Raw genomic sequence first — 26,166 nt, 5'->3', positions numbered from 1 at the left:
ATGGCGGAGAGGAGACCACGGGGCTACAATGTGCACAGGGAGATCCTGGATGAAGGAGCAGTGGATGAACTGGCAGAAAAAACAGACTCAAAAATGCCTCTGTCTCAGAAGGTCAAAAATTCACTAAGGTAAAATTCCCAACCTCTAATCAACTGCCCATCGCAACTTACTGTATCTCTCTCTACGTATTCAGAGATGTTCTGCGTAAAGCAATTACACAAAGTCCTGGGTACCTAAAAACATAAATTATAGCTCCTTTCTCGTAGAATGAAGTAGCCTTGAAACACCAGATTTCTTAATATTTCAATCAAAGTACTACATTTACTTACTGTAGTGTGCATGTCAGAAACTCAAGTATATACAACATTCAAGTAAATGAGGATGCAGGTAGTTAACTTTCCACTTTTGTCCAAATCTTGTATTTAAAACAATCACAAGAGACTATTTTCATGTGTGAAAGTACTTTTTTAATATCAGAAAGTATTTGAAATAAACAGGGTCAGGACCACATCCATGTTAAAGCAGGAAGTAAAGTCCTTCCAAATGTGAGAATTCTGTTCTTTAATGATTACATGAGGACTCTGACTAAGAAATGTACTCATTCACTCACTGTTTGGTGAGCTCTAGCAAAACACACATGACAGGCAGTCTAAGAGGAAACAAGATCATGTATTAACTTTTTTGTTGTCAAGACGTCAAAAGCGTCAAAAAAATTGTCAAAAACAACAATACTCAACATTAATAACAAGACACTAACCGCCACCAGTGACATCAAAACATATCCCCCCTTCTCTCTCTCTCTTTGTACTCTTTGACACACAAACTCAGGTGCTCTGGCCCCCGGGTGAAGAGCTGTTTTTTGAGCAGTGTTCCTGTTTTTTCGTGGCTGCCTCGATACTCTCTCAGGGACAACTACCTTGGTGACCTGATCTCTGGACTCAGTGTGGGGATCATGCAGTTGCCGCAGGGTGAGGATGGAAGTTCAGGAAGTACAGTAGAGATGCAGTGAGGGGGTGAACAGGTAGAAGAATGAAAGGGAATAGATGTTTGTTTTCTTTTGTTTATTTGAAATAGTAATCTGCAGCTATGCATTGCTGTGGTCTCTTCTAATTAACCTACAACTCAATATCTTTCTTGTTATAGCAGGTTTCTAATCAGTACTGTACCTCTGCTGTCCCTGTAGGTATGGCCTATGCCTTGCTAGCAGCTGTTCCTCCAGTCTATGGCCTTTACTCATCCTTCTACCCAGTCCTCATCTACTTCATCTTCGGCACCTCCAAGCACATCTCAGTCGGTTTGTATTTGAACACTTGATGTTTCTGCACACTGGGTAATTTTTACACTGTAAAAATGAAAAAGTTAAGAAAACATTTAAGTTTTAATGAAAGTTGCCTGCATTTGAGTGAACTTATTATCTTTTATTGAGATAACTTATCATTCATATGTAGGGGAGAGTGAACTGAGTTGTGCCAGTGGGGAATCACATTTGTCAGGTGGCAGTTGTTTCCACAAGCACGGAGCAGCTAGTGCAAAGTAAATGTTGTGGTTGTGCCAGTGGCATGGCTATATACGCTGGTCACCCAAAAGAAAGTGATTGTCTACAGTAGCTCAGAAGAGACTGACATCTCCATTCAACTTAACGACATCACTGATGAGAGTTCAGATGGCCAGAAAGATGATGATGGTGACTTTGTCATTGTGAGCTTTGCAGGTAAAACCACCTAGATCTGCTAGGCCTTGATTAAGAAAATTGACCATACATTTTTATTTATTTTAAATAAACCTTAAATAAGTAATTGTCTTATGGATTTGTCTTGAATTACAGTTTATGAGGTATATATCAATGGCACAATTTACCCCACGGTATTATTTCCAAAGGCACAACTTACACCACTTCGGGGGCAATTTGTGCCATAAGACAACTTTTTTTCTGAAAGCTATATTTCTTAAACAGTTTATTCCAGATCCAAAGCTTTTGTTGCCAGTGATGCACAACATTTTGAAATATATGTACATATTTGAGTTGGAGACACAACGTTCAAGGCCTCACTTTAAGTAGTTACTCTTTGAGTAAAAAGTGGCACATCTCCCCCCACTCTCCCCTATAGTGAAAATGTATCGTGTATAAGACTCTAATTTTGAGTTCTAAGAATTCCACACAATAACATTTGTGCCAACTTGTTCTCTGTCACTCATTCCCGCATGTGTCCCTTCTCCAGGAACATATGCGGTGATGAGTGTGATGATAGGAGGGGTGATAGAGCGAATAGCCCCAGACTCTTCCTTCATGATATGGGACAATACGACCAACTCCAGTATAGTTGATATTCTAGCCCGCGATGATGAGAGGGTCCGGGTGGCTGCAGCTGTCACTTGCCTGTCTGGATTATTTCAGGTAAGATAAGATTCAATGGAAAGTCAAACATATGCGGGGAAATTTAACCACGTTCTAATGTGCCGAAAATCTGGTTAGTTATCTTTTATGTCTTGTTTGAGCGGACGGATATGCTGTCATAATCATCAATAGCCTCCAGCAGCCAGAAAGGAAAACATCAACGAATCAATTTAAAAGCAGTAAAAATGCTCAAAGCCTGCATCCCGCCTAGACGACTGTATGTCAATAAAAAAGCTTTTTAGCCTCCATAAGATAAATTTCAATAACTTATTGATCACTTTAAAAGTATGAAAGGGAGCTGTATTTTCTGACCTTTGAATGCATGTGAATATACAGTATATGTACTATGTGAACAGACCAGGCTAGAAGGTCAAACTGTAACTAAATAAGAATTATAGCTTAGGTCTGCTGGAATAAAACAGATGGTAAAACAGGCTTATTCCTGATTGTTCTCCCTCTTAGTTAAAGTATATCTCAATATGTTTTTCATTGTGTCATATGTGTAGATTCTGCTTGGACTGATTCACTTTGGCTTCGTAGTGACCTACCTGTCTGAGCCCCTGGTCCGAGGTTACACAACAGGGGCTGCCATCCACGTCATCGTGTCCCAGCTCAAATACACCTTTGGCATCAACCCTAAGAGATACAGCGGAGCCTTCTCGTTGTTATATGTAAGAAAGAACACACGTCACAGCCAATGTGGGTTACATTCAAGCCATTGCCAAATGAGCTGAAACCAAGTCGATCAAGCCTTTCAGCTCCACAAAACTCTCGCTATCTGTATGGCAGCGTTTAAAAACTGGCCCCGACACTGGCACAAGAGCTCAAGAAGCGTCCCAGAAATGTTTCAGTGGACGTACAGTAGAATAATATCCATTCTCGATCACTGAAGGCTTACCTCATGTAGATGCGCTGACAGTGATGTTGTAATTTCTCAGAATTTCTCATGGGGGTGACAGAAGTTACGTACCATAGCATTAACAGCTGCTCAGTTATACATGTTGTTTTAATTTAATGGGGGAAGGATTAAAACACACACACACACACACACACACACACACACACACACACACACACACACACACACACACACAAACAATAATGATGTTATTTATCTTCCTTCCAGACTGTGTTGGAGGTGTGTTATCTCATTCCGCAGACAAACGTTGGCACTCTTGTGACCAGCATTGTCGCTATAGTCGGACTCATCCTCACTAAGGAACTCAACGCATACTTGAGTAAAAAACTGCCCATTCCTATACCTGTGGAACTGCTTGGCGTGAGTATACAGAAATACAGAATGAATGTACTCAATAACATTATCTACGGACAGTTAGTTTGTACCTAAAGATAAGCTCACACTATTCCAGCCCCAGCTATTCCACTTACCAACATCGGCTATTTATATGTTTCATCAGATTGTGATTGCCACAGTCATCTCCTGGCAAGTGAACTTGGAGGAGAAATATGGAGTGGATGTGGTCGGACTGATTCCCTCGGGGTGAGGCCACAGCAAACAAACAGGAACATAAGGAAAATTAAGTTTTTTTTTCTTATAATTATTAATACAGGCCAGATATACACTTTACACATACTGTACAACCTATAGATGACAAAAAATGGGTGAACAAAACATACAAATGCACAAATTACTGTAATAGAAAAGTTAGTCGGAGGGCTTGAGTAATTAAAAAGAAAAAATAGTATATATTTTAATAGACAGTGCCAAATCAAATGCATATGTTTGTTCATATCATAGATAGTAAATAATATGGATGTAGCATCCGGGCTGACCTCAGTTATTCACACGGCATCCAATAATCCTGGTTTGTGCGCGTCGCCATTTTGTGAGATTTTTACTCCGCCTCATGTCGGGGGGAGGGAGATAGCTGACTTATACCTCCGTGGCAAAGTGAGGGACAACGGGCGGAGAGCTGTCACTCGAGAGATCGCGCCAATACATTTTAACCTCCGATAAAATAAAAACTAGCGTGGTCCAAAAAAATTCACCCCCCTCAGTGTTGTCATGGAGATATGACCTAAACATACAGACTAAAATGGTTTTGTGGACCAGGCTGTAAATAGGTTTAATAAGACTTTGAAAACGGCCTGTCTAACAAGTGAGTCAAAGAAAAATTGCTCAGTCTTGGTACCACCCCCAGTGGTACTTCCGGGTTACTACAGTTGTGGTCACTTCCTTATTGGATGCTGGTAAAAATCGCTGAGGTTGGGGCTTGGTTCATATGTAGTTCGAGTCCTACTATTCAAAAGATCACGTTTCTCATTTGTGCTACTTTATAATGGTTTGTTGCAAATAGTTTCTCGAAAACAGATTGGCTTCACAGCTTGTTTTTTAGAACATTTAAATTCAAATTAGTTTTTCGATTGAGTTTTAAATATAACTTACAAAAACATAGTTATTTTTATCAAAGGGAAGTGAAGTATGAGTAATGGCATGATGCATTCTACTCTCTCCATGTCTTCCAGTCTCCAGCCGCCTGTTGTCCCAAAGTTGTCCCTGTTTGGTCAGGTGATTGGGGATGCCTTTGCTCTGGCTGTGGTCGGCTACGGCATCGCTATCTCACTGGGAAGAATCTTTGCCCTTAAATATGGATACAAGGTGGACAGCAACCAGGTAGGGAGCGGATAGGTGGAATCCAGAATCTGTTGCTCTTTTAAGGTTGGATACTTGTATGTCACGTGTGTTCTTTCTCTGGCTTTAGGAACTAATTGCCTTGGGTCTGAGTAACACGGTCGGAGGGTTTTTCCAGTGTTTTGCCATCAGCTGCTCCATGTCTCGCACCATGGTTCAGGAGAGCACAGGAGGGAAGACTCAGGTTGGTACCACTGAGAAGTGCCTTGGAGCGATGCATTGTGGGAGTGTTCTCTTTTCCATCCTGGAGGCAAGGTTAAGATAAATGTGTGCAGAGAATCTTGTGTGATTTTAGAAAATCGGTGAGCAAAGTAGGTATGGTTGCAAAAATTGACAGAACATCTAAGTGAACTCACCCTTTGAACAGGATGATCGCTGGAGATCAACATCTCTTTTGTGAGAGAACCTCAGTCAAAATAAAGTATTCTACATAAATCCTCACCGTACTAACAAAGAGGCATGAAGGCAAACACATCAAAAGCTCCACCACTATCTAAAAAAACGTACATCTTATTAATTCATAGGAGTTTTATCTCATATGAGATCGTAAACTGCACACTGTTTGAGAATGTCAATAGAGATTGTGTTTTGTTATTTAGTAATGTAACTGTCTAGCTGTGCCCTATCATTTTAATCAACAGATCTGACATCTGATATGTTACTTTTCTTGGCCAACATCATACTGATGCACAAATATAACCTTACATTTTTAAAGCTGTTTTAGGTTGCACGATATTTGCTACTTCTCCTTTAGTTTTTTTCCACACAGCTGAGCATACTGTAAATGCTCACTGGTGTTTATGCTTTTAAAAATAACATGGACGTTGAATGAGATTCCTTTTCAGACCAGTATTTTCTTAATCCCAACTTCGCCCGCACTTATAAAGTTGTGCAAATCTTAAAGGTTAAACGGGGTGTCATAGTTGGTCATCATTAACGTTCCTCTGTTTAGTGGCATCATTTAAAAACACTTAGGGAATCGATTTTGGCTTGTATTGTTGAAGTCCACACACACAGATTCACTGAAAGGCCAAACTAATTTAGTCTGACAACACCATTAATTCAGCTAAGGCCTATTACAGAGGAGAGAGGGAGGAGAGGCCTTAACCCATCATGTCTTGACTCCTCTCATCAGCATGTACCAGTTCACACTAACAACCACTGCATCATTCTTCCCTTATGTAGTTGTTCTTCAAGCACTGGTCAATTTTTACCAGTGCTCCAAGCACTTTCCATGCTCTCACTCTGTCTCTCTCTTTCTCTCTCTCTCCTGACTTCCATTCATCTTGCCTCTATCTTCCCTCTCCCTTCACTGCAGGTTGCTGGGGCTCTATCAGCAATGATCATCCTTATCATCACGCTCTGGATTGGAGCCCTCTTTGAAGATTTGCCCAAGGTACTTTATCCATGTTCATATCTGTGCCCAAGCATATGCACATGTCCAAGTCTGAGAGTAAAGGCTGTTACATACTCCGCGAGAAGAAAGAACAAAGTTCTCGGTGACAGAGCTGCGAGAAGTTCTTTCTGGTCTGACATTACATACTTCACGAGAACTCAACTGCCGAACTCCTCACCGCGGCGCATTGTTACCATGGTAATTTACTCAGTAGCGCCAGCTGATTTCACTTCGCTTTCCTCATTGACTTCAGACTGACCAATCACACAATAGTTCTCGGACAAGCTGCGAGAAGAAAGTTCGGCCCGGGTGATGTGTCGAGGACAAGCTGCAAAAACAGCTAAACAAGAGCTGAGAGAAGAAAATGACGTAATTTTCTTCTCGCAGCTCTGTCACCGAGAACTTTGTTCTTTCTTCTCGCGGAGTATGTAACGGCCTTTAATGTGGTTTCCCTTCCTCCTTACTCAGCCAAAGTAAAAAAAACAGGAGCTCAGGTTGTGTTGCTATAATGCTACTAACAGATACTATTTTCGCATCTGATAAAGTGAATGGCTTCTTTAACACAAATAATAATAAAAAAACATCTCAAATGAATTCATCTAGTTGATTTTACTTGAATACATTCAGTTGAACAAAGTACAAGTTTCCAGGTTCTGAAGCATAATTCTTGTTTAACTGCGAGTTTTTAAGTATGAAGCATACACTGGGGATGGACCCACAAACCAGACTCACAGAACAGGTTGAGTACAGGGTTTCAATCGGGCTTAGGTTTACTTTACGTCGGCACATTTGTAATCTGTAGCACATGCAAAGGTGAATGTAGCGAGTGGGGCGATGAAGGGGGAAAGAATAGGGGGGAGAGAGTACCGACAACGCCACCAGGGGAATTACACCCCTGGAAATGAAGTATAATAAAGGATGTAACTTTTGTGTTGAATAATTTTAACAATGCTGATAAGGCAAACAGATTTGTTTAACTGACAGACAGAGACGGGAATTCAAAATAAACCAAATCTTTATTTCGATGGAAACCAATTAAGATGTGCAGGAACTGGAACTACTAAGGATAAAAAGGATTAGTGTGTAAAAATAAGTAAACAAGATAACTAAAGAGAAAACATTCTTTATTACAAAATAGCTAAAAATCATTTATATAGAAAATCTAAAAGTCACAATGTCATCTAAAATCGCAGTCCCGCACTTAACACTAGAACCGCCAGCATTCTATTTATACCTAGAACCGCCAGGCGGGTCAAATTGACCCGTGCATTTCTAGTGTGATATAAAGTCATAAATTAGTTTGTTTAATAATCATCTGTGTTTTGGACCTCTTGTTTTATAATCTAAGTATCTTTAAGAACACTAATCACGTTTCGTAGCGACTCAGTAATGAAACTGAAAGTAGATATAATATCGCAAATAGTAATGAAAACAGAAGGTCAAAACAGCGTCCAAATGAGCTAAAATCCTAAATACAATAAACAGTAACATGGTAAACTTATTTTTAGGTAAGCTCTAATTGATTATTCATTCATTTTCCCCCACGTTTACATGTTTTGAGGCGGAGGATCCCTCCGTCGCTCTCTGTCCGGCTCACAGACAGCACTCAGCTGTCTGTCAGTTGAGCTGCGAGCCGCGGTGTGTGGAAGACAACGCTCAGTTCTGATCTCTCGCTATCAGACTGGCATCACTCATTTCACTTAGTAACTCTAGTGTTGTTAGGTATTTATCTTCATCTCTAATTTATTGTAAGTGTTTATGAATGACTGCACGTACAGTTGTCAGATCGCGGACCCCAAACAATGCCGTTGCCTAGCAACCTGCTCGAAAATATTCCATTTTCCTATGCGGGTCAAATTGACCCAGTGTGGCGGTTCTAGGTATAAATGCCTGTTTTTTGAATCCAGTTTAATTGTGACTTTATTTAACCATAGGGAGAGCATCACAACACAATTTTAGGAAAAGTCAAAGAGTTGGGGGCTTCAATATTTCGTAAAAGTATAGTTATAGGCAGTTGAAAAACCGCCACGGGTCAAATTGACCCCATGGCGGTTCTAGTGTTAACAAAACGAAACAGACTAAAGCTGAGGCCAACTGCTGAGAGGCAAACTACGCCGAGGAGTGCCTAGGCGTGCTACCACTCACCACAAGTGCCTCACATCAATAGTCACTACACAATAAAACTGGTGAAAAACGTGTTATATCCCTGTGCTTTAACTCACATGCAAGTGACGGGACCTCACCAGGGGTGCCTAGCCTCCTTACAGTTTGGCACCCAGCTCCAGCCTAAAGCAAAATAACTATTAAAACATCAATCAAAAACAAACATTTAACCCCCAGTTGGTTCGATAAATACTTAAAACAAAACAATAAGGCAAAGCAAAACAGCATTAGGGCAAAACAGAGCAAAACAGGGCAAAACAGCAGCAAGTGAACCACCACAGGTTTGGGGGTAAGCATGAAAGTCACTCAGTCACAGGGGGGGGGGGCTATCCTAAAGATGGTCACCACTCAACACCAGCCACAGCAGAGACAAAGCCATACTGAGGCACAACACACCTGCTTTATATAAGGGACTTGATTGGGGGACTGGGCCATTTGCAGGCTGCGTTCAAGAGCACTATGTTCAACACTGTTTAGAAATGCTTCTAAATTGCTACATATACAAATCCACAGACAACAAGGGCAGTCAAAAGGCAAAATATAAAAATAATATCAAAGGGAACGTGAGATTCTCACCCGAAAGTAGGTGATATCTATTATAAAATGCTTCACACAACCACATAACAGGTTTGTCTCACATAAAATAACTCACCTTCATCTTTGAGGCCTTTGAAACCGTAGCGCTGTATATAAAATGTACTATATTGGACTCACTTTGCAGGCAGTGCTGGCCGCTATCATCTACGTAAACCTCCATGGCATGATGAAGCAATTCATGGACATCCCTGCACTGTGGAAGAGCAACAAAGTAGACATGGTGAGTGTACTTAAAAGTAGACAAGGGCATGATTCATGTGTGGGGAAGATAAGATTCATTCATACTTTGGTAACAGGATGTACTGCACTGATGGGCATATCTTCTTCTCTGTAGATTCAATGTCGTTTGAAATCACAGCACTTCAAAAGCTGTATGTGTCATACTCTTTTCTGAGGAAAAGTGCTTTCTTCAATACAAAATTCTCCAGCATAGGATATAAAAAGTTGCTTATTTATTTTTACCTTAAAATGAGCATTTTATATCTACACAGGAGCGGGTCGGGCAGCCATGTTGCACCGCCATGTTTGTACAGTAACACAGAACGGACAAACTTAACGGCCCGACTTATTTTTATTTGTAGTGGTTGTTAACCGGACATCCACCTGTTGGAAGACAAAGAAGAAGTTCCATAGAATAAATCAATAAATAAATACATATTCACCTCATCACTATTTATACACACTTGAGGCTGTGGTGGATGCTGACATCTTCAGTAACTAGCTTCTTGTCCTAAAAGGCCACTTCAGCTTCTTTAAATTCTCTGAAGGTGGTGGCGTAGAAACAGTGTTGCAATCTAGATTGTCCACCACTTGATGCTGCCAAAATACACTTTTATTTCACACTGCACCTTTAATAAAAACATACTGTATAACAAGTCACGTGTAATCATTGTTATAATTGACGGTATCTAGTCTTATTACATAATCACTCTATTTCTCTCTTTGTCCCCAGCTGGTCTGGGTGGTCACCTTCGTCCTAACCTGTTTGTTCAACCCTGACCTGGGACTGGCTGCTTCCATCGCTTTCTCCATGCTCACCGTCATCTTCAGGACACAGCTGTAGGAAACCTTGAGCTGTCTCTCTCACACACCCATTATTATAGACTAATAAACACTAATAGTTCAGTGGAAAGGGTGTGTCTGGTTGACAAGAGCTAGAGCTATCAATCTTCACACCCAATAATTAATTAAATAATTCTCTCTCTCAAACCGCAACTAAACATAAACTATTACAAATTGTGTTTGTTCTGTGTGTATTCCAGGCCTACGTACTCCATACTAGGGCAGGTTCCAGACACTGATGTGTACAGGCCACAGGAGGAATATAACCAGGTAAGGTACATTATTGTCTATAACATGCGAGCAGAAAGTGAGGGTGATCAAGCTCTGGCTGCATGTTAGCATTATGGTTGCCAACTTAGTCAATATATTGCAGCGGTGTGGGTAGGGCTGCTCGATTACGGCAAAACAACATTTAAATAGCGTCCAGTTATCTCTGATAAAAGTATTTTGTTAATGATAATAGAAAGGGAATGTTAGTTCTTTATTTCCCACTATAATTGAGTAACTCATTCAAGGACCAATTGATTTTAGGTGAGGCAGGTGCCAGGGATTTTGATCTTCCGTTCCTCTGCCACCCTCTACTTTGCCAATGCTGAGATGTACCAAGAGGCCCTTGGAGAGAAGGTGATGACACACACACACACACACACACACACACACACACACACACACACACACACACACACACACACACACACCCACACACACACACACACACACACACACACACACACCCTTAAACTTAGTTTAACTTTAAAACCAAGTCAAACAGGCCTTCAAAGAATAAGGTTTAAAAGTAAAAAATCAACCATATATACTGAAACAGAAAAGTATAAGATACAAACCTAGATTTACATCTAGTTAAACTCAACACAACCACACACAGAGAAAAGAAAAAACCAACTCCTGCAACAATCCCCCTAATGTCTGTGAAATGAACTTCTCTTCCAAACACTATTCCTGACACAGTAATCAATGACACGGCATTTTGACTGATTCAAACATCAAGATCGTGACATACATTGTTCAAAATGTCATCCCCCCATATCTTCCTCTCCTTTCTACTTTGATTAAAGCCCTCCCCTCCTTTTCTGTGCCCTTTCTCTCTCCCTCCCCCCTCTTCCTTCGCGTCTCTTTGGGGCAAAAGGGAAGACAGATCGAGGGAAGGTAGAAGAAATATGACAAAAGATGGAGGCAGGGTGAGAGGCTGAGATCGAATAAGTGAGGGAGATAATGGAAAAGTCTCATTCATTAAAATGTCAAAATGTCAAAGCCAAAGGGTGGCTCTTTTCTCTCTAGTCTTCCATGCACAAATAAGCTCTCACTGAGCTGCTGTCGGCTGGCAGAGGATGCAAGTTTGTTTACAAGGTGAGACATTGCCACCAGATGCATTCTGGTGATTTTAGGATCTGGCAGGAAAAGTGTTTTCTGCTACATCAGTCCACTGTAGACTTGTTGTGTGTAGTGGGAAATGGAGAAATTTGGGCCAACTTACTGCTTTGTTTTCAGATGCAGAGACTAATGGGTTGCACTTGTGTATAATGCTGCAATAACATCAATTGGTGTTCTAATGCTACAAGAGACGGTATAAGAGCCAAATCATACATTATTGCATGAATTACTTTTTCCATAATATCATTACATCAGTGTTTTTAAGACGCTATACTTTTTTTCAGATGGCTTAAATGGTGCTGTTAATCTTTCGGCCTTTACTCAGAAAAACGGCGTTGGTAGCAGGTTAATGGAAGAAGACGCAGTTTGAGGCAGATGAGGAGGTCCCAGGAACAATTATTTTATTTAAACAACAAAACTCATCCTGCAGTCAAAACGAAGCCGATAAAAAGTTAGTGTTTGTAGCCAAAAAACTAATAGAGGTACATGCATAAAAGAAAAAGCTATGAAGAGTTCCTGTAAGCTAAAAGACATGTCTCTTCCTGCATTGTGGTGGCCTTTAACCTGCAAATCTAAGTGAGCTGATTGGTCCTTAGGTCAGTAAGCTCCGCCTCTCCTAACTCCTGATTGGTGGACCCTAACTAACTCCAACCTATACTGTTTAGAGGACATCTGTGTTAATCTATCCCTAGAGGCGATATCCCGTGGGACACTAAGAAGTCTGATTCAGTAACTTTAGGACAATCCTTTAGCCAGGGGCCAATAAATTAGCTGTTAATTCTTAACCAGGCTGTCCTAAATTGCCCCCCACATAGGATCATCTCCGAGTCTCCCTTTGTGTGAAATTTAAATGATCTCCAGATCAGCCTGCTGGCTTCCTCAACTTAAGCAATACACATTCCTCTCCTGGTCCCTACAAGATGAGACCAACTCTGTGTCGTGTCCTCCTGAAGCAGTATACCTTAATATAAAATGTTTAGTAACATAATACACTACAATGGCAATAATCAAATCCTCATCCACTTTGCAACTGTCCGGCAGACATTTTATTCGGGCTACGCAAGTCACAAAAACAAACAATGAGAATCTGATTGGCTGTTGCTGACCGATGATCATTTTTCTTTGTATTTCCTGTTACCTCATTTGTCCTTACTGATTGCCAATTATGTTTTCTACACACTTCAGAACTACTATTAGACCTACTATGTGATTTTAAATATACAAATGGTATGCTTAAATTATACATTGCATCTGTGCACCCTTTCAAAAGGTTGGATAAGGTAAGGTTGCTCTATTCATACCCTTGGGTCTATGCATTTTGCAGCAAGATGATTACATATTGCAATCACAAAACAAACTTTAACGTAAAACAGCATGAATTACAGGCTGCTGGAAAAAAGATAAGAGTACTCAGTATGGAGTCCTCAGTGTTCCACCATTCAGAGAATAAAAGAGAGAGAGAGAGAAATAAATATCAATAAATAATTCTGGACTGGAATGAAACCAGGATAAAATCAGGTAGAAAACCAAAGAAATAGTGCTGACAAAAAGGATAAATAATTGCGTTTATGTGCAAAAATCGCTATCAGATGTTCAACTCAGTGATAGTCGCAGGAACAAAGTTATTTTTGAAACTCTTTGTACTGCATCTTGGGACTGAAAACTGAAATTCACTGTACAAAGGATGGAAATCATTATCTAAAAAAAGGGGCTAGCAATCTGCTGTAGCTGTCTGGTGTTGTACTGGGAGGTGTTTTGGTTAAGGCTCTGACTGGTGAGAACTTTCTGTGAGCGGCAGTACACTTAGTTATTTTGCAAATTCCTGGCATAACTGGAGCTATCACATATTTCAGTGTGTATGTCATGTATAATTAAAAAGCACTAAAGCTTGCCAGCACACACGCTTGTAAGACATCAGTATCTTTTCCCTACCTTTTGAGATAAAAACCCTCTTTTCCATTGTTTGGTTTGTTGGAAATCACCCCATTTGGAGGTATATATTGTCAGTAGCAGACTATTTCTACTGCACATCTCACTGAGGCTGCTAAACAGAAACCATATTTTAATATTTAATTTTTCTTGCTGTTATCATCTCTCCTTGTTATGTCCATATTTGCCATGTAAAGATCATATCCTGAAGTTATTTGAATATGAATTATGGATGCATGAAATGAAATGAAATGCATGATTTAAAGTTAATATGAGACAATCTAGTGGAAATCTTCCAAAGTTTGAAACAAACAAACATCAAGGAATGCACTTGGGATCCAGACAAAAGAGTTGAGTTTTTCATTTCATGTTTACTTCAAAAACGAATCCTCAAGCAAAAGCACATAGGCTTCATGAGCATACAGTGGAGGAAATAAGTATTTGATCCCTCACTGATTTTGTAAGTTTGCCCACTTACAATTAAATGAACGGTCTATAATTTTAATGCTAGGTTTATTTTAACAGTGATAGACAGAATATCAAAAAGAAAATCCAGAAAATCACATAAAAAAAAAGATAGAAATTATTTTGCATTTCATTGAGAGAAATAAGTATTTGATCCCCTATCAAAACACTGCTTAGTACTTGGTGGAGAAACCCTTGTTGGCAAGTACAGAGGTCAGACGTGTCTTGTAGTTGATGACCAGGTTTGCACACATCTCAGGAGGATATTTGGACCACTCTTCTTTGCAGATCCTCTCCTAATCTTTAAGGTTTTGAGGCTGTCGCTTGAGCTTCAGTTCCCTCCACAGATCTATTGGATTAAGGTAAGGAGACTGGCTAGGCCACTCCATGACCTTAATGTGCTTCTTCTTGAGCCACTCGTTTGTTGCCTTTGCTGTATTTTTTGGGTCATTGCTGGAAGACCCATCCACAACCTATTTTTACGGACCTGGCTGAGAGAAAGAGGTTGTCATCTAGTATGTCATGGTACATGGCCCCATCTATAGTTCCCTCGATGCAGTTAAGTCCACCTGTCCCCTTAGAAGAGAAACACCTCCAAAGCATAATGTTTTAACCTCCATGCTTGACTGTGGGGATGGTGTTCTTGGGATCATAGTCAGAACTCCTCTTCCTCCAAGCATGGCGAGTCACTATGATACCAAAGAACATGATTTTGTTTTAATCTGACCACATCACCTTCTCCCAAGCATTCTCTGAGTCGTTAAGGTGTTCATTGGCAAACTTCAAACGGTTCTGTACATGTCCCTTCTTGAGCAGGGGGACCTTACATGCACTACAGGATTTCAATCCATTACGGCATAGTGTGTTGCCAATGGTTTTCTGACTGTGGTCCCAGCTTCCTTGGGATCATAAACAAGGTCCTCCTGTGTAGATCTGGGCTGATCCCTCACCTTTCTCATGCTCATTGATATTCCGCAAGGTGAGATCTTGCATGGAGCCCAAGACCGAGGGAGATTGATGGTCATTTTGTGTTTCTTTCATTTTCGAATAATCACACCAACAGTTGTCTCCTTCTCACCCAGCTTCTCGCCAATGGTCTTATAGTCTATTCTGGCCTTGCGCAGGTCTACAATCTTGTCCCTGATGTCCTTAGACAGCTCTTTGGTCTTGCCCATGATGGAGATGTTGGAGTTTTATTTATTGACACTGTGGACAGGTGTCTTTTATACAGGTAACAAGTTGAGACAGGTGTGTTTTATAGAGGAAACTAGTTGAGATTAGGAATACTTTTTTTAAAACACAAGGACTAATCTGTGGGAGCCAGAATTCTTTATAATTGGTAGGGGATCAAAAACTGTTTTCACTCAATGAAATGCATGATAATTTCTATCTTTTTTTTATGTGATTTTCTGGATTTTCTTTTTGATATTCTGTCTATCTCTGTTAAAATAAACCTAGCATTAAAATTATAGACCGCTCATTTCTTTGTAAGTGGGCAAATTTACAAAATTGGTGAGGGATCAAATACTTATTTCCTCCACTGTATGTGTCATGTGGTTGTTTCTTTATTAGTGATAAAGCATGAGATGTTTTTTTTCTCAGCCTGCTACCTGACACACCTGCTTACTTGGATTAGGGTTATATTTGTTTTGATGATTCAATCTAGTTGGACTGACTGAACTGGCTAAACTGGCTTATTAAACCTTTGTGTTTCATTACTAGGACCATAATAAGAGGAGGGTATAGCAAGAGTAATTCATGTTGATCTATCACCACTTCTATTATTGTGACACAATAACATCTTGTGCAACATTGTACATTCTTTTTTTTTCTGGTTAGAATACTTTTTTACACTTTATTTTATTGAATTTACCAATTCTACAATACTTCTACTCTTCCCAGTTGTTTTTAGTACATAAAACATCACCAGACAATTGGTGTAAATATTTACTCCACTCTACAATGTTTGTCAAAGGGATCTTCAGTTTAAATTGGTTTTAAGGAGGAATCTTATCAGCTTAGTTTATTGCATTAGGTGGTAGAGCGGGTTGGCCAATGATCCAAGGGTTGGCCACTTAACCTCGTCTGAATGTGTATGACTGCTGTATGTTTGAGGTGGTGGTCGGAGGGGCCGTAGGCGCTGAATGGCAGCCACGCTTCAGTCAGTCTGCCCCAGGGCAGCTGTGGCTACTATCGTAGTTTACCACCACCAGTATGACTGTGTGTCAATGAATGGAACCTGGAACCCTGTAAAGCGCTTTGAGTGCCTTGAAAAGCGCTATATAAATCCAATCCATTATTATTATTAGAAAGTCAATAATAATAAAATACAGCTTTTGAAACAGTTTGGAAAAATATGTGATGATGCTCAAAGTAGATATATCCTCTGATATCATCATTTGTTTCCATTTTCCAGTTTTTTTTTACCATGTGTGATTGTCTTTTGCTGTGTCTTATAGTCGGGCATAGACATAACCAAACAACTGTCTGCGAAGAAGAAACTGGAGGACAAAAGGAAGAGGCTAGAGAAGAAAAACGCTAAGAAAGCCAAGAAGGAGGCCAAGAAGAATGTGGACATGGTGAGGATGACCAGAGACATTATATTTACTTAGTTTCTTACTGAACCCCTGCTGAACTTCAATTGAAATCAAAAGTCAAAGTCAAATGTATTTCTATAGCACATTTAAAAACAACATCAGTCGACCAAAGTGCTGTACACAATTGAGCACAAAACAACATATAAGATACATGAGAACAAAAAGGGAGGGAGTGTCAAAGTCTCAACTTTTGTTAAAGGCCACTGCAAAAAAAAGTGAGTCTTCAGCAACGTTTTATGACACATTCCAAGTGAAACTGTATTCAACCATACCTGATCCTCAAATGTCTCGTTCTGTTCTGAACTCTGATAGTGATTTATTATTATCTAAAACACAACACTTGACTTGGATAAACCTGGTGTCTCCTCCCGTACAGGAGGGGACGGAGCATAGGGACGTGGCTGTCATTGAGGTGTTTGCTGAGCCCGACCCCTCACTCCCCACAGCCATCATCCTAGACCTCAGCCCCGTCAACTTCCTGGACACAGTGGGAGTCAAGACGCTACGTGGTGTAAGCATTCGGCCGTCACATTTTCACATCCACACACACACAGGGGGAAATACTTATCAATGTTTAAATTGCTTTATTAAGAATTCAACCTTTTTTGTAAGAGTGCATTCGTAAATACATCCCATTAGTTACCTGTACAAAATCTACATGTGTGCCTTCAATTTTAACAAAACAAACTGGTTACTCTTGAGCTCTACATTCTTGTCATCTAAAATGCAAATCCAGAAACACATTTTTACATAATTCAAAGGAACAAACATGCATACTGCAGTTGATAGTCAATAAGGAAATGTCCTCCAAAACTAGACAATGAACTAACAAAGATGACTGTTTCTGATGCTTTTATCTCAGCTGTGCAAACGTCTTTCTCTTTAACCAACACTTGTGACCATGCATTTCTCATCTCTTTCCTCAACAATTACAACTTGTCCTCCATTCTTCTCTCCTTTTCCTTATCATTGATCCCCTCAGGCATACAATTACTGTGAATTGAATTGTCAGAGTAATGAAATGAAACCCCAGCACGACCTTTGCTCTGTGCCTCTGTGTCTGTTTCAGATCCGGAAAGACTACGGTCAAATCGGTATAGAGGTGGTTCTCGCCGGTTGCCAAAGTAAGTCCCTTTTAGAGCTAGATATCAACCAGTACTTTTTTTCCACAAATTTGTGTTGATTTGGGCATATTAGTTTTTCTCACACATTATTTTTTACATGAAATGAACCAGAAAAGATAAAAATATATGAGAGATAACTCTATTACAGTCATTGTTTACAACTGTATGAGCTTTCTGGGCATATCAGTGTTAGTAAATGTATTTTCCTAAATCAGTGGGCTGATTGTCCATTTGTCTTTCTATTATACAAAAGTTTCTAATCCATATGACTCGAGTAGACGTTAATGATTCCCTGACAGTTTGCCAGAATAATATGTCAAAATTGCACAGGGATTTTCTCTTATCCCACAAACAAATGTATGCTATTTATTTTGACATCCATGTTACAGACCCGCTGGGCCACACACAATTTAAATTCCCTCAACAACACAGGATGTTGCTTTAGCTGTTTGCCTATGTTATTGTAACATTTCCTGTGAATGAAGTTGATGTATGATGTTGGTACGCCGTTTTCCAGAGAACACTATTCCAAGTTTTTCTAAGCCTGGCAAGTTACGTAATACTTGGTCACTCACGAGAAGATTGTAATGGGTCCTATGGGAAGTTTGGGAAATACTGATGTGTGGTGGGCTGGTTGGGTTCTTGGTTTTATAAAGCATCTACTCTTCGTTTAGTTTATATACTAGCCCACATATATTTAAGTCTGACTTTCTGGATGGAAAAAAAAGAAAAGTGGTTCTCCAGGGACAAATATCTTAAAACCACAATGCTAGAAGCCATCCAGTTTATTTTAGAGGACAAGCAGCTCTAATTAGTCTTTACTCAGTTGACGGCCTGGAATGAGAAAAGGGAGCTTGTTAAGAATATTCATACAGCCAAGAATTACAACAAGGTTCAATTATAACATACCGCTCAGTTTTTATTTTTACTTTTAGTTAATTTAATTTTTCCGACTTTGAATGTTTCAAAATGTTCTCTACTTATCCTCATTTTTTAAATTCCATTTCTTACCATCGTACACTTAACGTATGCTTATCATCCTTCTATCCTACCACAAATACTGATAGACAAATCTGAAATTCGTATAAATTATTATTTTTATTTTATTTAAATCTTTATTGAACATGTTTAAAACAATACAAACAAAATAAAACAAATGAGCAGTAAAAAAGGAAAAAATAAATAATAAAAAAAATTGGATCCTGAGGATCCTACGAAACAAATACATAACTCATAATTCAAATAATAATATAGTTATTCACAAGAAATAATAAATGCTTAGTTTGGCTTGACAATAACAAAATAAAATAATGGAACCGATGTACGAAAACCATCAAACAGAAAACAGCAAAAACAGTAATTCACTGCTCCAGCTCATAACAATTCAGTATTTTGTTTCTGAAGAGTTTTTTTAGTTTTGATATTGTTGGACATTTCTTCAGTTCATCATCGCAATTGTTCCAGAGACTTACAGCCTTTGTCGTAATACAGTGTAGTTTTGTATTGGTTCTTATTGATGGTTTATTGAATATACAGGTTCTTTTTAACTTGTATTTGCTTTCTCTCAGTTGTAACAACTCCTGGATGCCATGAGGCAATTGGTGATTATTTGCTTTGAACATTATTTGAATAGTTTTATAATCAATCAACTCTACAAACTTAAGTGTTCTTAGCTCAACAAATAATGGATTTGTTGGTTCTCTGTAAGCGGTTTTATATATGATTCGTATAGCTCTTTTTTGCAGGATGAAGATTGGATGTATATTTGTTTTGTAAGTGTTCCCCCATATCTCCACACAGTAGGTCATGTAAGGAAGTATGAAGGAGCAGTACAATGTATACAGGGAGGTTTTATTCAGCAGGTCTTTGGTTTTATTCAGTATTGTTATTGATTTGGATATTTTTGCTTTAACCCATTGATGACTATGGCAATCTAGGATGCATGTCCTTAATGCCTGAGGGTTTTCTGAAAAAATAGTACGAATTGTCAAGTCTACCAAAACCTTAATATCTAAGCCTGTGTAGCAAATAGAAACATGAAATAAAATACATTTAAAAGTTAAGGTTCACAGGTGTTATTTAAACATGCTCCCTTAGCGCTTACAAACCAACAAATATTTCAAAAAATCGTCAAAATTAGATGAATTAGAAAATTATTAAATATTGTTAATAAATAGATGCAATGTGTTGTGTGATTTTCGTCAGTAGTCTATAGTAGACCTTGATTCTGCGCACCAAACGCCACTAACTGTTCTGTCGCCGACATAGCTGGCGTATTTTTTTTATTATTTTGTTTTATTTTTTAATTTTTAATTTTTTTGATTGACATGATTTTCGGCAAACCACACAACTTTTGGGTGGTCACGTGGTCTTAAAAAAATCAACAAAACCCACCTCATGTGTATTTGAACCAATGACAGTGCATTCTATGCTGGGAATGCCATGAAAATTAGATAAAGTAATAATGCTGCGCGATGCAGCATCAGGCAGGAGAGCCAATGTGGCATCGCGCAGCAGCCGTCATCAATGGGTTAATATAATTTGTATGAGGTTTCCAACTTAATTTGTCAATTAATACTCCTAGAAACTTTATTTCAGATACTCTTTCTAGTGGTATGCCATTTATCATTAGTTTATTTTCCGTGTTGGTTGGTCTATTCCCCAAAATTATAAATTTAGTTTTACTTATATTCAATGTGAGTTTATTTTCATCAAACCAGATCTTAATCCTGTTCAATTCCTTTTCCAGTATCCAGAAGCAGTTCCAAGTTGTCTCCACAGCAGAGTACATTTGTGTCATCAGCAAAAAGAATAGTGTTGACAGTTTTTGATACTTCACATATATTATTAATGTACAGAATGAATAATAATGGCCCTAACACTGAACCATGGGGCACCCCACATGTATCCTGTTGCAATTGTGATTTATGATTTTGAATTTCAACATATTGTTTCCTGTTCTGTAGGTAGCTGGATAACCATGCCAGTGCAATGCCTCTGATGCCATATATTTGTAGTTTTTTTTATTAACAGCTCATGATCAACATGCTGTCGAATACTTTTTTAAATCCAGAAATATCCCCACTGCATATTCTTTATTTTCTATTGCCTTAGTGATTTTGTCTACAAATTATATGATTGCAAATTAAGTAGTTTTCTTTGCTCTGAAACCATATTGTTGTTCGTACAGTATATTATGTTTGGTGATGAATTCATTAATTCTTGTGTGGAATAGTTTTTCCAGTATTTTGGAGAACTGGGGAAGCAATGAAATGGGTCTGTAATTTGAGAGTACATGTTTGTCTCCAGTTTTATGTATTGGTATGACTTTAGCTGTTTTCATATTGTTTGGAAATACACCGGTTTGAAGAGACTGATTGCGGATGTGAGTTAAAGGCCTTGCTATACATTCAATTACATTTTTGACAGTGCACATATCAATATCATGACAGTCTTTGGACTTTTTGCTCTTAAGTTTTTTAACAGTGTCAATAATTTCCTTTTCCTCAGTCCCTCTTAGAAACATTGTTTCATCAACATATATGTCATTACTTTCAACACCATCACTAATACCAGTCTTTGGAATTTCCCCGGCCAAACCAGGACCAACCCCAACAAAGAATGTATTAAATTCCTCTGCGGCTGAAGCCATATCAGTGATTGTTTGTTTGTTTTCTCTTTCTCCCTCTCCTTTTCTAGCTGGCGTGGTGGACAACCTGCAGACCGGAGGTTTCTTTAATGAGACAGTGACGAGGTCCTGTCTCTTCTCCAGTGTCCATGATGCCGTGTTGTTCTGCCAGTCATCCAAAACACATGATTATGATAAGGTGATATACAGTCCCGGACAAAAGTCTTGTCACTTATCGATTTTGTAGAAACAACAGCTTATAAACTGACTTTTAATTAATCCACTGGTTTTAAAAAATGGCTCATATAAAAGCTAAAACCCTCCCAAATTATGTTTAATATACGAAAATAAATTTGCTTCACTGCAGAAATATTGATCATTTAATGAACACAGAAAGGTCAGATTTTGGAAGGACAAAAGTCTTGTCGCCATATGTGTGATGGCATATTACACTCTGCTTTGAATACATGGGCATTGCGTGTGTAAATCTCATTTGTGCACCTGTGCTTGCACGCATGTCTGCCTAAAGATCGGCACTTTTCCTCAGTTTCTGCTTTATTATTTAGTTCGGTTCGTGACTTCATGTGTCGGATTGCGTAGGAGAAATCCTTCAAAAAGAACAAAGACGTGGTCCATGACAAACAGTCTTTGATGGAACAGATTATCTTCTTGGGGGAGATAGGAAGTTCACATTCACGCAAAAAGAATAGAGACTGCATGGCACGATAACACGCACACACACACACAGACACACACACACACACACACACACACAAACAAAACACATACACATACACACACACACACACACAAGAACAGGGGAAACAAGAATGCGGTGGGTATGAAAATTAGGAATGCAAAAGTTTGGTTTGGAAATTCATCTGGCATGTGGGCTCCCTCAAGTGCATATCTATTTAATTCCATTAATTGAAGTAATCTTGATTGGCATAAGTAAAAAGGAGAGCATCACAGATGCATATCGTGATCAAGTAGAAGAGCCTAACATTCACCCCCAGAGGCCCTTAAGAAATGCAAAATATATTATATTTATGGCAATGCAGTGAATTCCCACGGTGCAAAGTGAACACATCAGAATTTTCAAATAGTTAGACTGAGAAACATTACTTCTGAGATTGAAAGCGTGCTAATCCAAAGTTCAGGGCAACATGTTCACAGTGCTGTTCCGTTCCTCCTCATTAACCTCCTCATTTCAGACTTGATGCCCCTGGAGAGAAAATGAAAAATCTCGCACATATTTATTATTATTATTATTTTATATCAGGCTGGTATTTTTTCACTTCTCTGTCGTCCTTAGTATCGCACTTCTTCTTGTTCTCTGATTTGATCTCTCAATCTCCTCCTTTATTCACAGGAGATCGCAGCGACACACTTCTGAGTCCAGAGATGAACGGCGGACAATATTCTGATGGAGCGCCAGACCCTGTATGATTTGGTCTTGTAGGATTTGTTTTTAGCACACACACACACACACACACACACACACACACACACACACACACACACACACACACACACACACACACACACACACACACACACACACACACACACACACACACACACACACACACACACACACACACACACACACACACACACTATCCTACATGCCAACAGTGGACTATCGGTCTACATTGACCAAGTGTGGACCTCTATGTCTGGTCATTTTTCAAAAACAAAAACACATTAGAAAATGTACTATTAAGGTTTTTTGTCAGAATATTACTTAAAATGTGCTTTCTAAAACTGTTTAGAAGAAGGTGCCAAGGGGACACTTGATTCGTTGAGTGGTATCTACATATTATAGAGTGAAGACACATACACAATTGATCTGAGATGGAAAAACCCAAAACGTAAAAATGACATAGTAAAATACAATATACAAGCGTTTTCCTGTATATTTTATTTATAGGATACAGGCCAAGCTATTTTTTTTAACCAAAAGGGACTGGATAAAATGCTTCATAATGGCCCACTATAACAATTAACACATACACGCAAACACTTGTATGCAAACACACCCACCTGCAGACGCAAAACATGAAGACAAAAACAACAGAATTAAAATGAATGACAAAAACCTATGATACAAAAACAGACACGCAAAACCAACACACACCTTGTCACTCGCAGTTAACTCATATTGTTAATTGATACGCTTCTTTTGTGGCCAACTTTGTGTGCCGTTTTTACATTGCCTTTTTAATCACTGACAAACACAAAGGAATGCCTGATTACATGGTTTATTTATGAAAATCTAAAAACCTGACAATATTCATGTACTTCAATGCAAAAAAATAAATATGAATTTACTTAGTTGTGTGTTTCTCTTTGCTAATTTCCTTTCCGATTACAATGAGTTTTACTACAAATTTCCTAAGGAGGACATTAACTATCTGTTAGTTGACACCCCTGCTGTTGAATGGGGCCTTACATGCTCTGTTTGACCATCACATATTGCCAGTCCCATCGGGGGCTGACCTTGTAGGTCTTGTAAGCATTTATATGTCTAATTAAAATATGTTATAACCCCCCCTTATTAATTTACATTAATAATAGATAATCAATAGAAAAATCAATATAGTCTGAACTTGATTTAAACTCTCTTTTGTTTTTCTCACTCCAGACTCGTGAGAGAGTCGGGGAGGCAGAGATGACTTTGCAATAAAAAGCCCAGTCATACATTTCCCATAGAGATAGCGATAAGAACCAGACATGAATATAGTTATAAACACCAGTCTTTTGTAATTTTGATACATTCGAGGACAATAGTCTAGACATGGTCATGCTTCTTTCCCAGAAATCCAGATGATGACGTCAGCCAGAAGAGGAGACGCCTTGTTTAAATTTTATATATAAGATCCTGATGTTGAGAGGATCTGGACTTCACTACTACTACTTCATTTTCTGTACTTCTTTTTGCTTTTTGTCTTCTCATACTGCCTTGTCAATTTACTTAAATAAATACTGAGGACGAGATCCTGAATTTTACACCTTTCTCCATGGTTATTTTACACCTTCATAAATAAGGCTAAGAACACATATATTTTTATTTCTAGCAGTCTGAAGCTTTACACTATCTTATTATAAATGTAATTAAATTCTTAAATTCTCTGTGAGTTTAGTTTTCTATTACAGCATGTCGGAATATAGTATTTCCCCGACAACTTGGCGATTGAGGATGGTCTCAAATGTACAGCTCAGATCCCTGGAGAGGTGGATGGCCACAACTATGAAAATTCCTAAAGATTGGAGTTGCTGCTTCTCGTGGATCTGGGTTGGAACATTACGGTTAAATAGGAAAAAGAACCACGCGGTAAGAAATTTGAAATTATAAAGACACACAGTCATGGTTTTAAGTTTCAGAACAGAATTTTTTTTTTTTAAAGATATGAAAGTGTAGGCCTATCTCATGACAAGAGAGTCATTGGCAGACGTGCCATGGTTATTTGTGGTATTTTTAACAGAGTCTGGGGACATCCTGTGAAATTATAGTATTTGATAATACTAGTACCTCATGGGACCAGTCTTTCATTTTAAATGCAGTAAACAAATAGCTTGAGATGAAGTCGTAGTGAGTGAGAGATGGACAAATTGTATATATCAAGGTTTTGTTCATTATGGTAAAATTTTGGAAAACCACTGGCAATTTAAATCTAATACATTTTGGGTACTCTCTGGGGTTGTCTAAAAAAATCATTTCAAACAATTTAAGAAATGTTTGGAGAAAAAGGAACAAGGAATCAGCAGGGAGCAAGCAGACGTATCCAAAATGTAAATTAATTAATGAGCCTTTTTTATAGGGCAGACTGGAAGAGTTGAAAATTGGAAGTTGAATGAGAGGGATAAAAAGCAGTTTGGGCTTGAAGCATGGGAAAGATGAAGAGTTTGACATTGATATGAAAAAACTAAATATTAATTAATTGTATTATTTTCGCCGAGGTATGCATTGTAAGGATTTATTTCTGCAGATTGCTCCAAAACTGGATTTCACTTCACCACCCAACGCTCCTTCTCTCAACACATGCCTTGAAGACAGCACATGCCCATTTCCCGATAGCAGCCCAGCACAGCAGCAGCCTCCAGGACACACACCCTGTCCTGCCCAGCCATGAGCCGCAGGGCCGGTCACAGGAAGGGGGGCCAGCAGTGATGGATTCTTCCTTGTACACCAAAGGCCAACTGAACAGGTTTTGCCCGCACAAACTACAGGCATAACTACTGTGTTGTACTGATGGACACTCTGAACTTCATTGCTAAACCTATGCAGACTGCACCATGTTGGAAATAATGAGAACTTTCGAACTCTACTTTTGGACTGGGAAGGAGGTGAGGAGTTGATCAGAGCAGACAACCGCTGTTCCCAAAGCACACTCTCTCCTCCTGCACCAACCACCCCCTCACCAGCACTCCCCCACATGCCTGGACAAGGCTTTTCTTTGGAGGGTGATTTAAGACATCACGAGGCCACCCTACCGTTCTGAGATTAGGCATCTAGTTAACTGGTGTGAGGAGAATAATCTCAAATAATCTCCCACTCAGTGTGCTCAAGAACTTCTACACCTGCACCATAGAGAGCATCCTGAGCGAGAGTATCACCAAATGGATGGGGAGCGCCACCATGCAGGTTCAGTTGGCTTTAAGGAGGGTGGTCCGCTCAGCTGAAAGATGGACACTGTTTTGCCTTGGCATAAAGACTGCAGACGATACTTCTGGAAGTGGGTGCAGTGTGGTGATGAAGTGA

The 26,166-nt window shown here is 39.1% G+C and overlaps 1 protein-coding gene across 1 annotated transcript; it reads left to right on the top strand.

Moving 5' to 3' along the window:
- Nucleotides 1–26,166, top strand: LOC307252940 (solute carrier family 26 member 6-like; the record flags this gene model as incomplete). The annotated part of the gene is made up of 23 exons (XM_080030762.1): nt 1–128; nt 829–968; nt 1,184–1,294; nt 2,220–2,395; nt 2,902–3,066; nt 3,522–3,674; nt 3,814–3,896; nt 4,883–5,030; nt 5,119–5,232; nt 6,367–6,444; nt 9,329–9,424; nt 10,157–10,263; nt 10,467–10,536; nt 10,798–10,890; nt 16,512–16,631; nt 17,026–17,160; nt 17,719–17,773; nt 21,473–21,600; nt 22,002–22,086; nt 22,774–22,844; nt 24,049–24,052; nt 25,483–25,612; nt 25,965–26,166. 23 exons carry the CDS (start codon nt 1–3, stop codon nt 26,164–26,166), a joined length of 2,592 nt encoding a protein of 863 aa, XP_079886888.1.

This window comes from Ammodytes marinus (assembly GCF_949987685.1).
Source record: "Ammodytes marinus genome assembly, chromosome: 7".
In the NCBI taxonomy this organism is placed as follows: Eukaryota; Metazoa; Chordata; class Actinopteri; order Uranoscopiformes; family Ammodytidae; genus Ammodytes; species Ammodytes marinus.
Note: the sequence above shows the minus strand (reverse complement) of the source record. Positions and strands in the feature narration are given on the sequence as shown.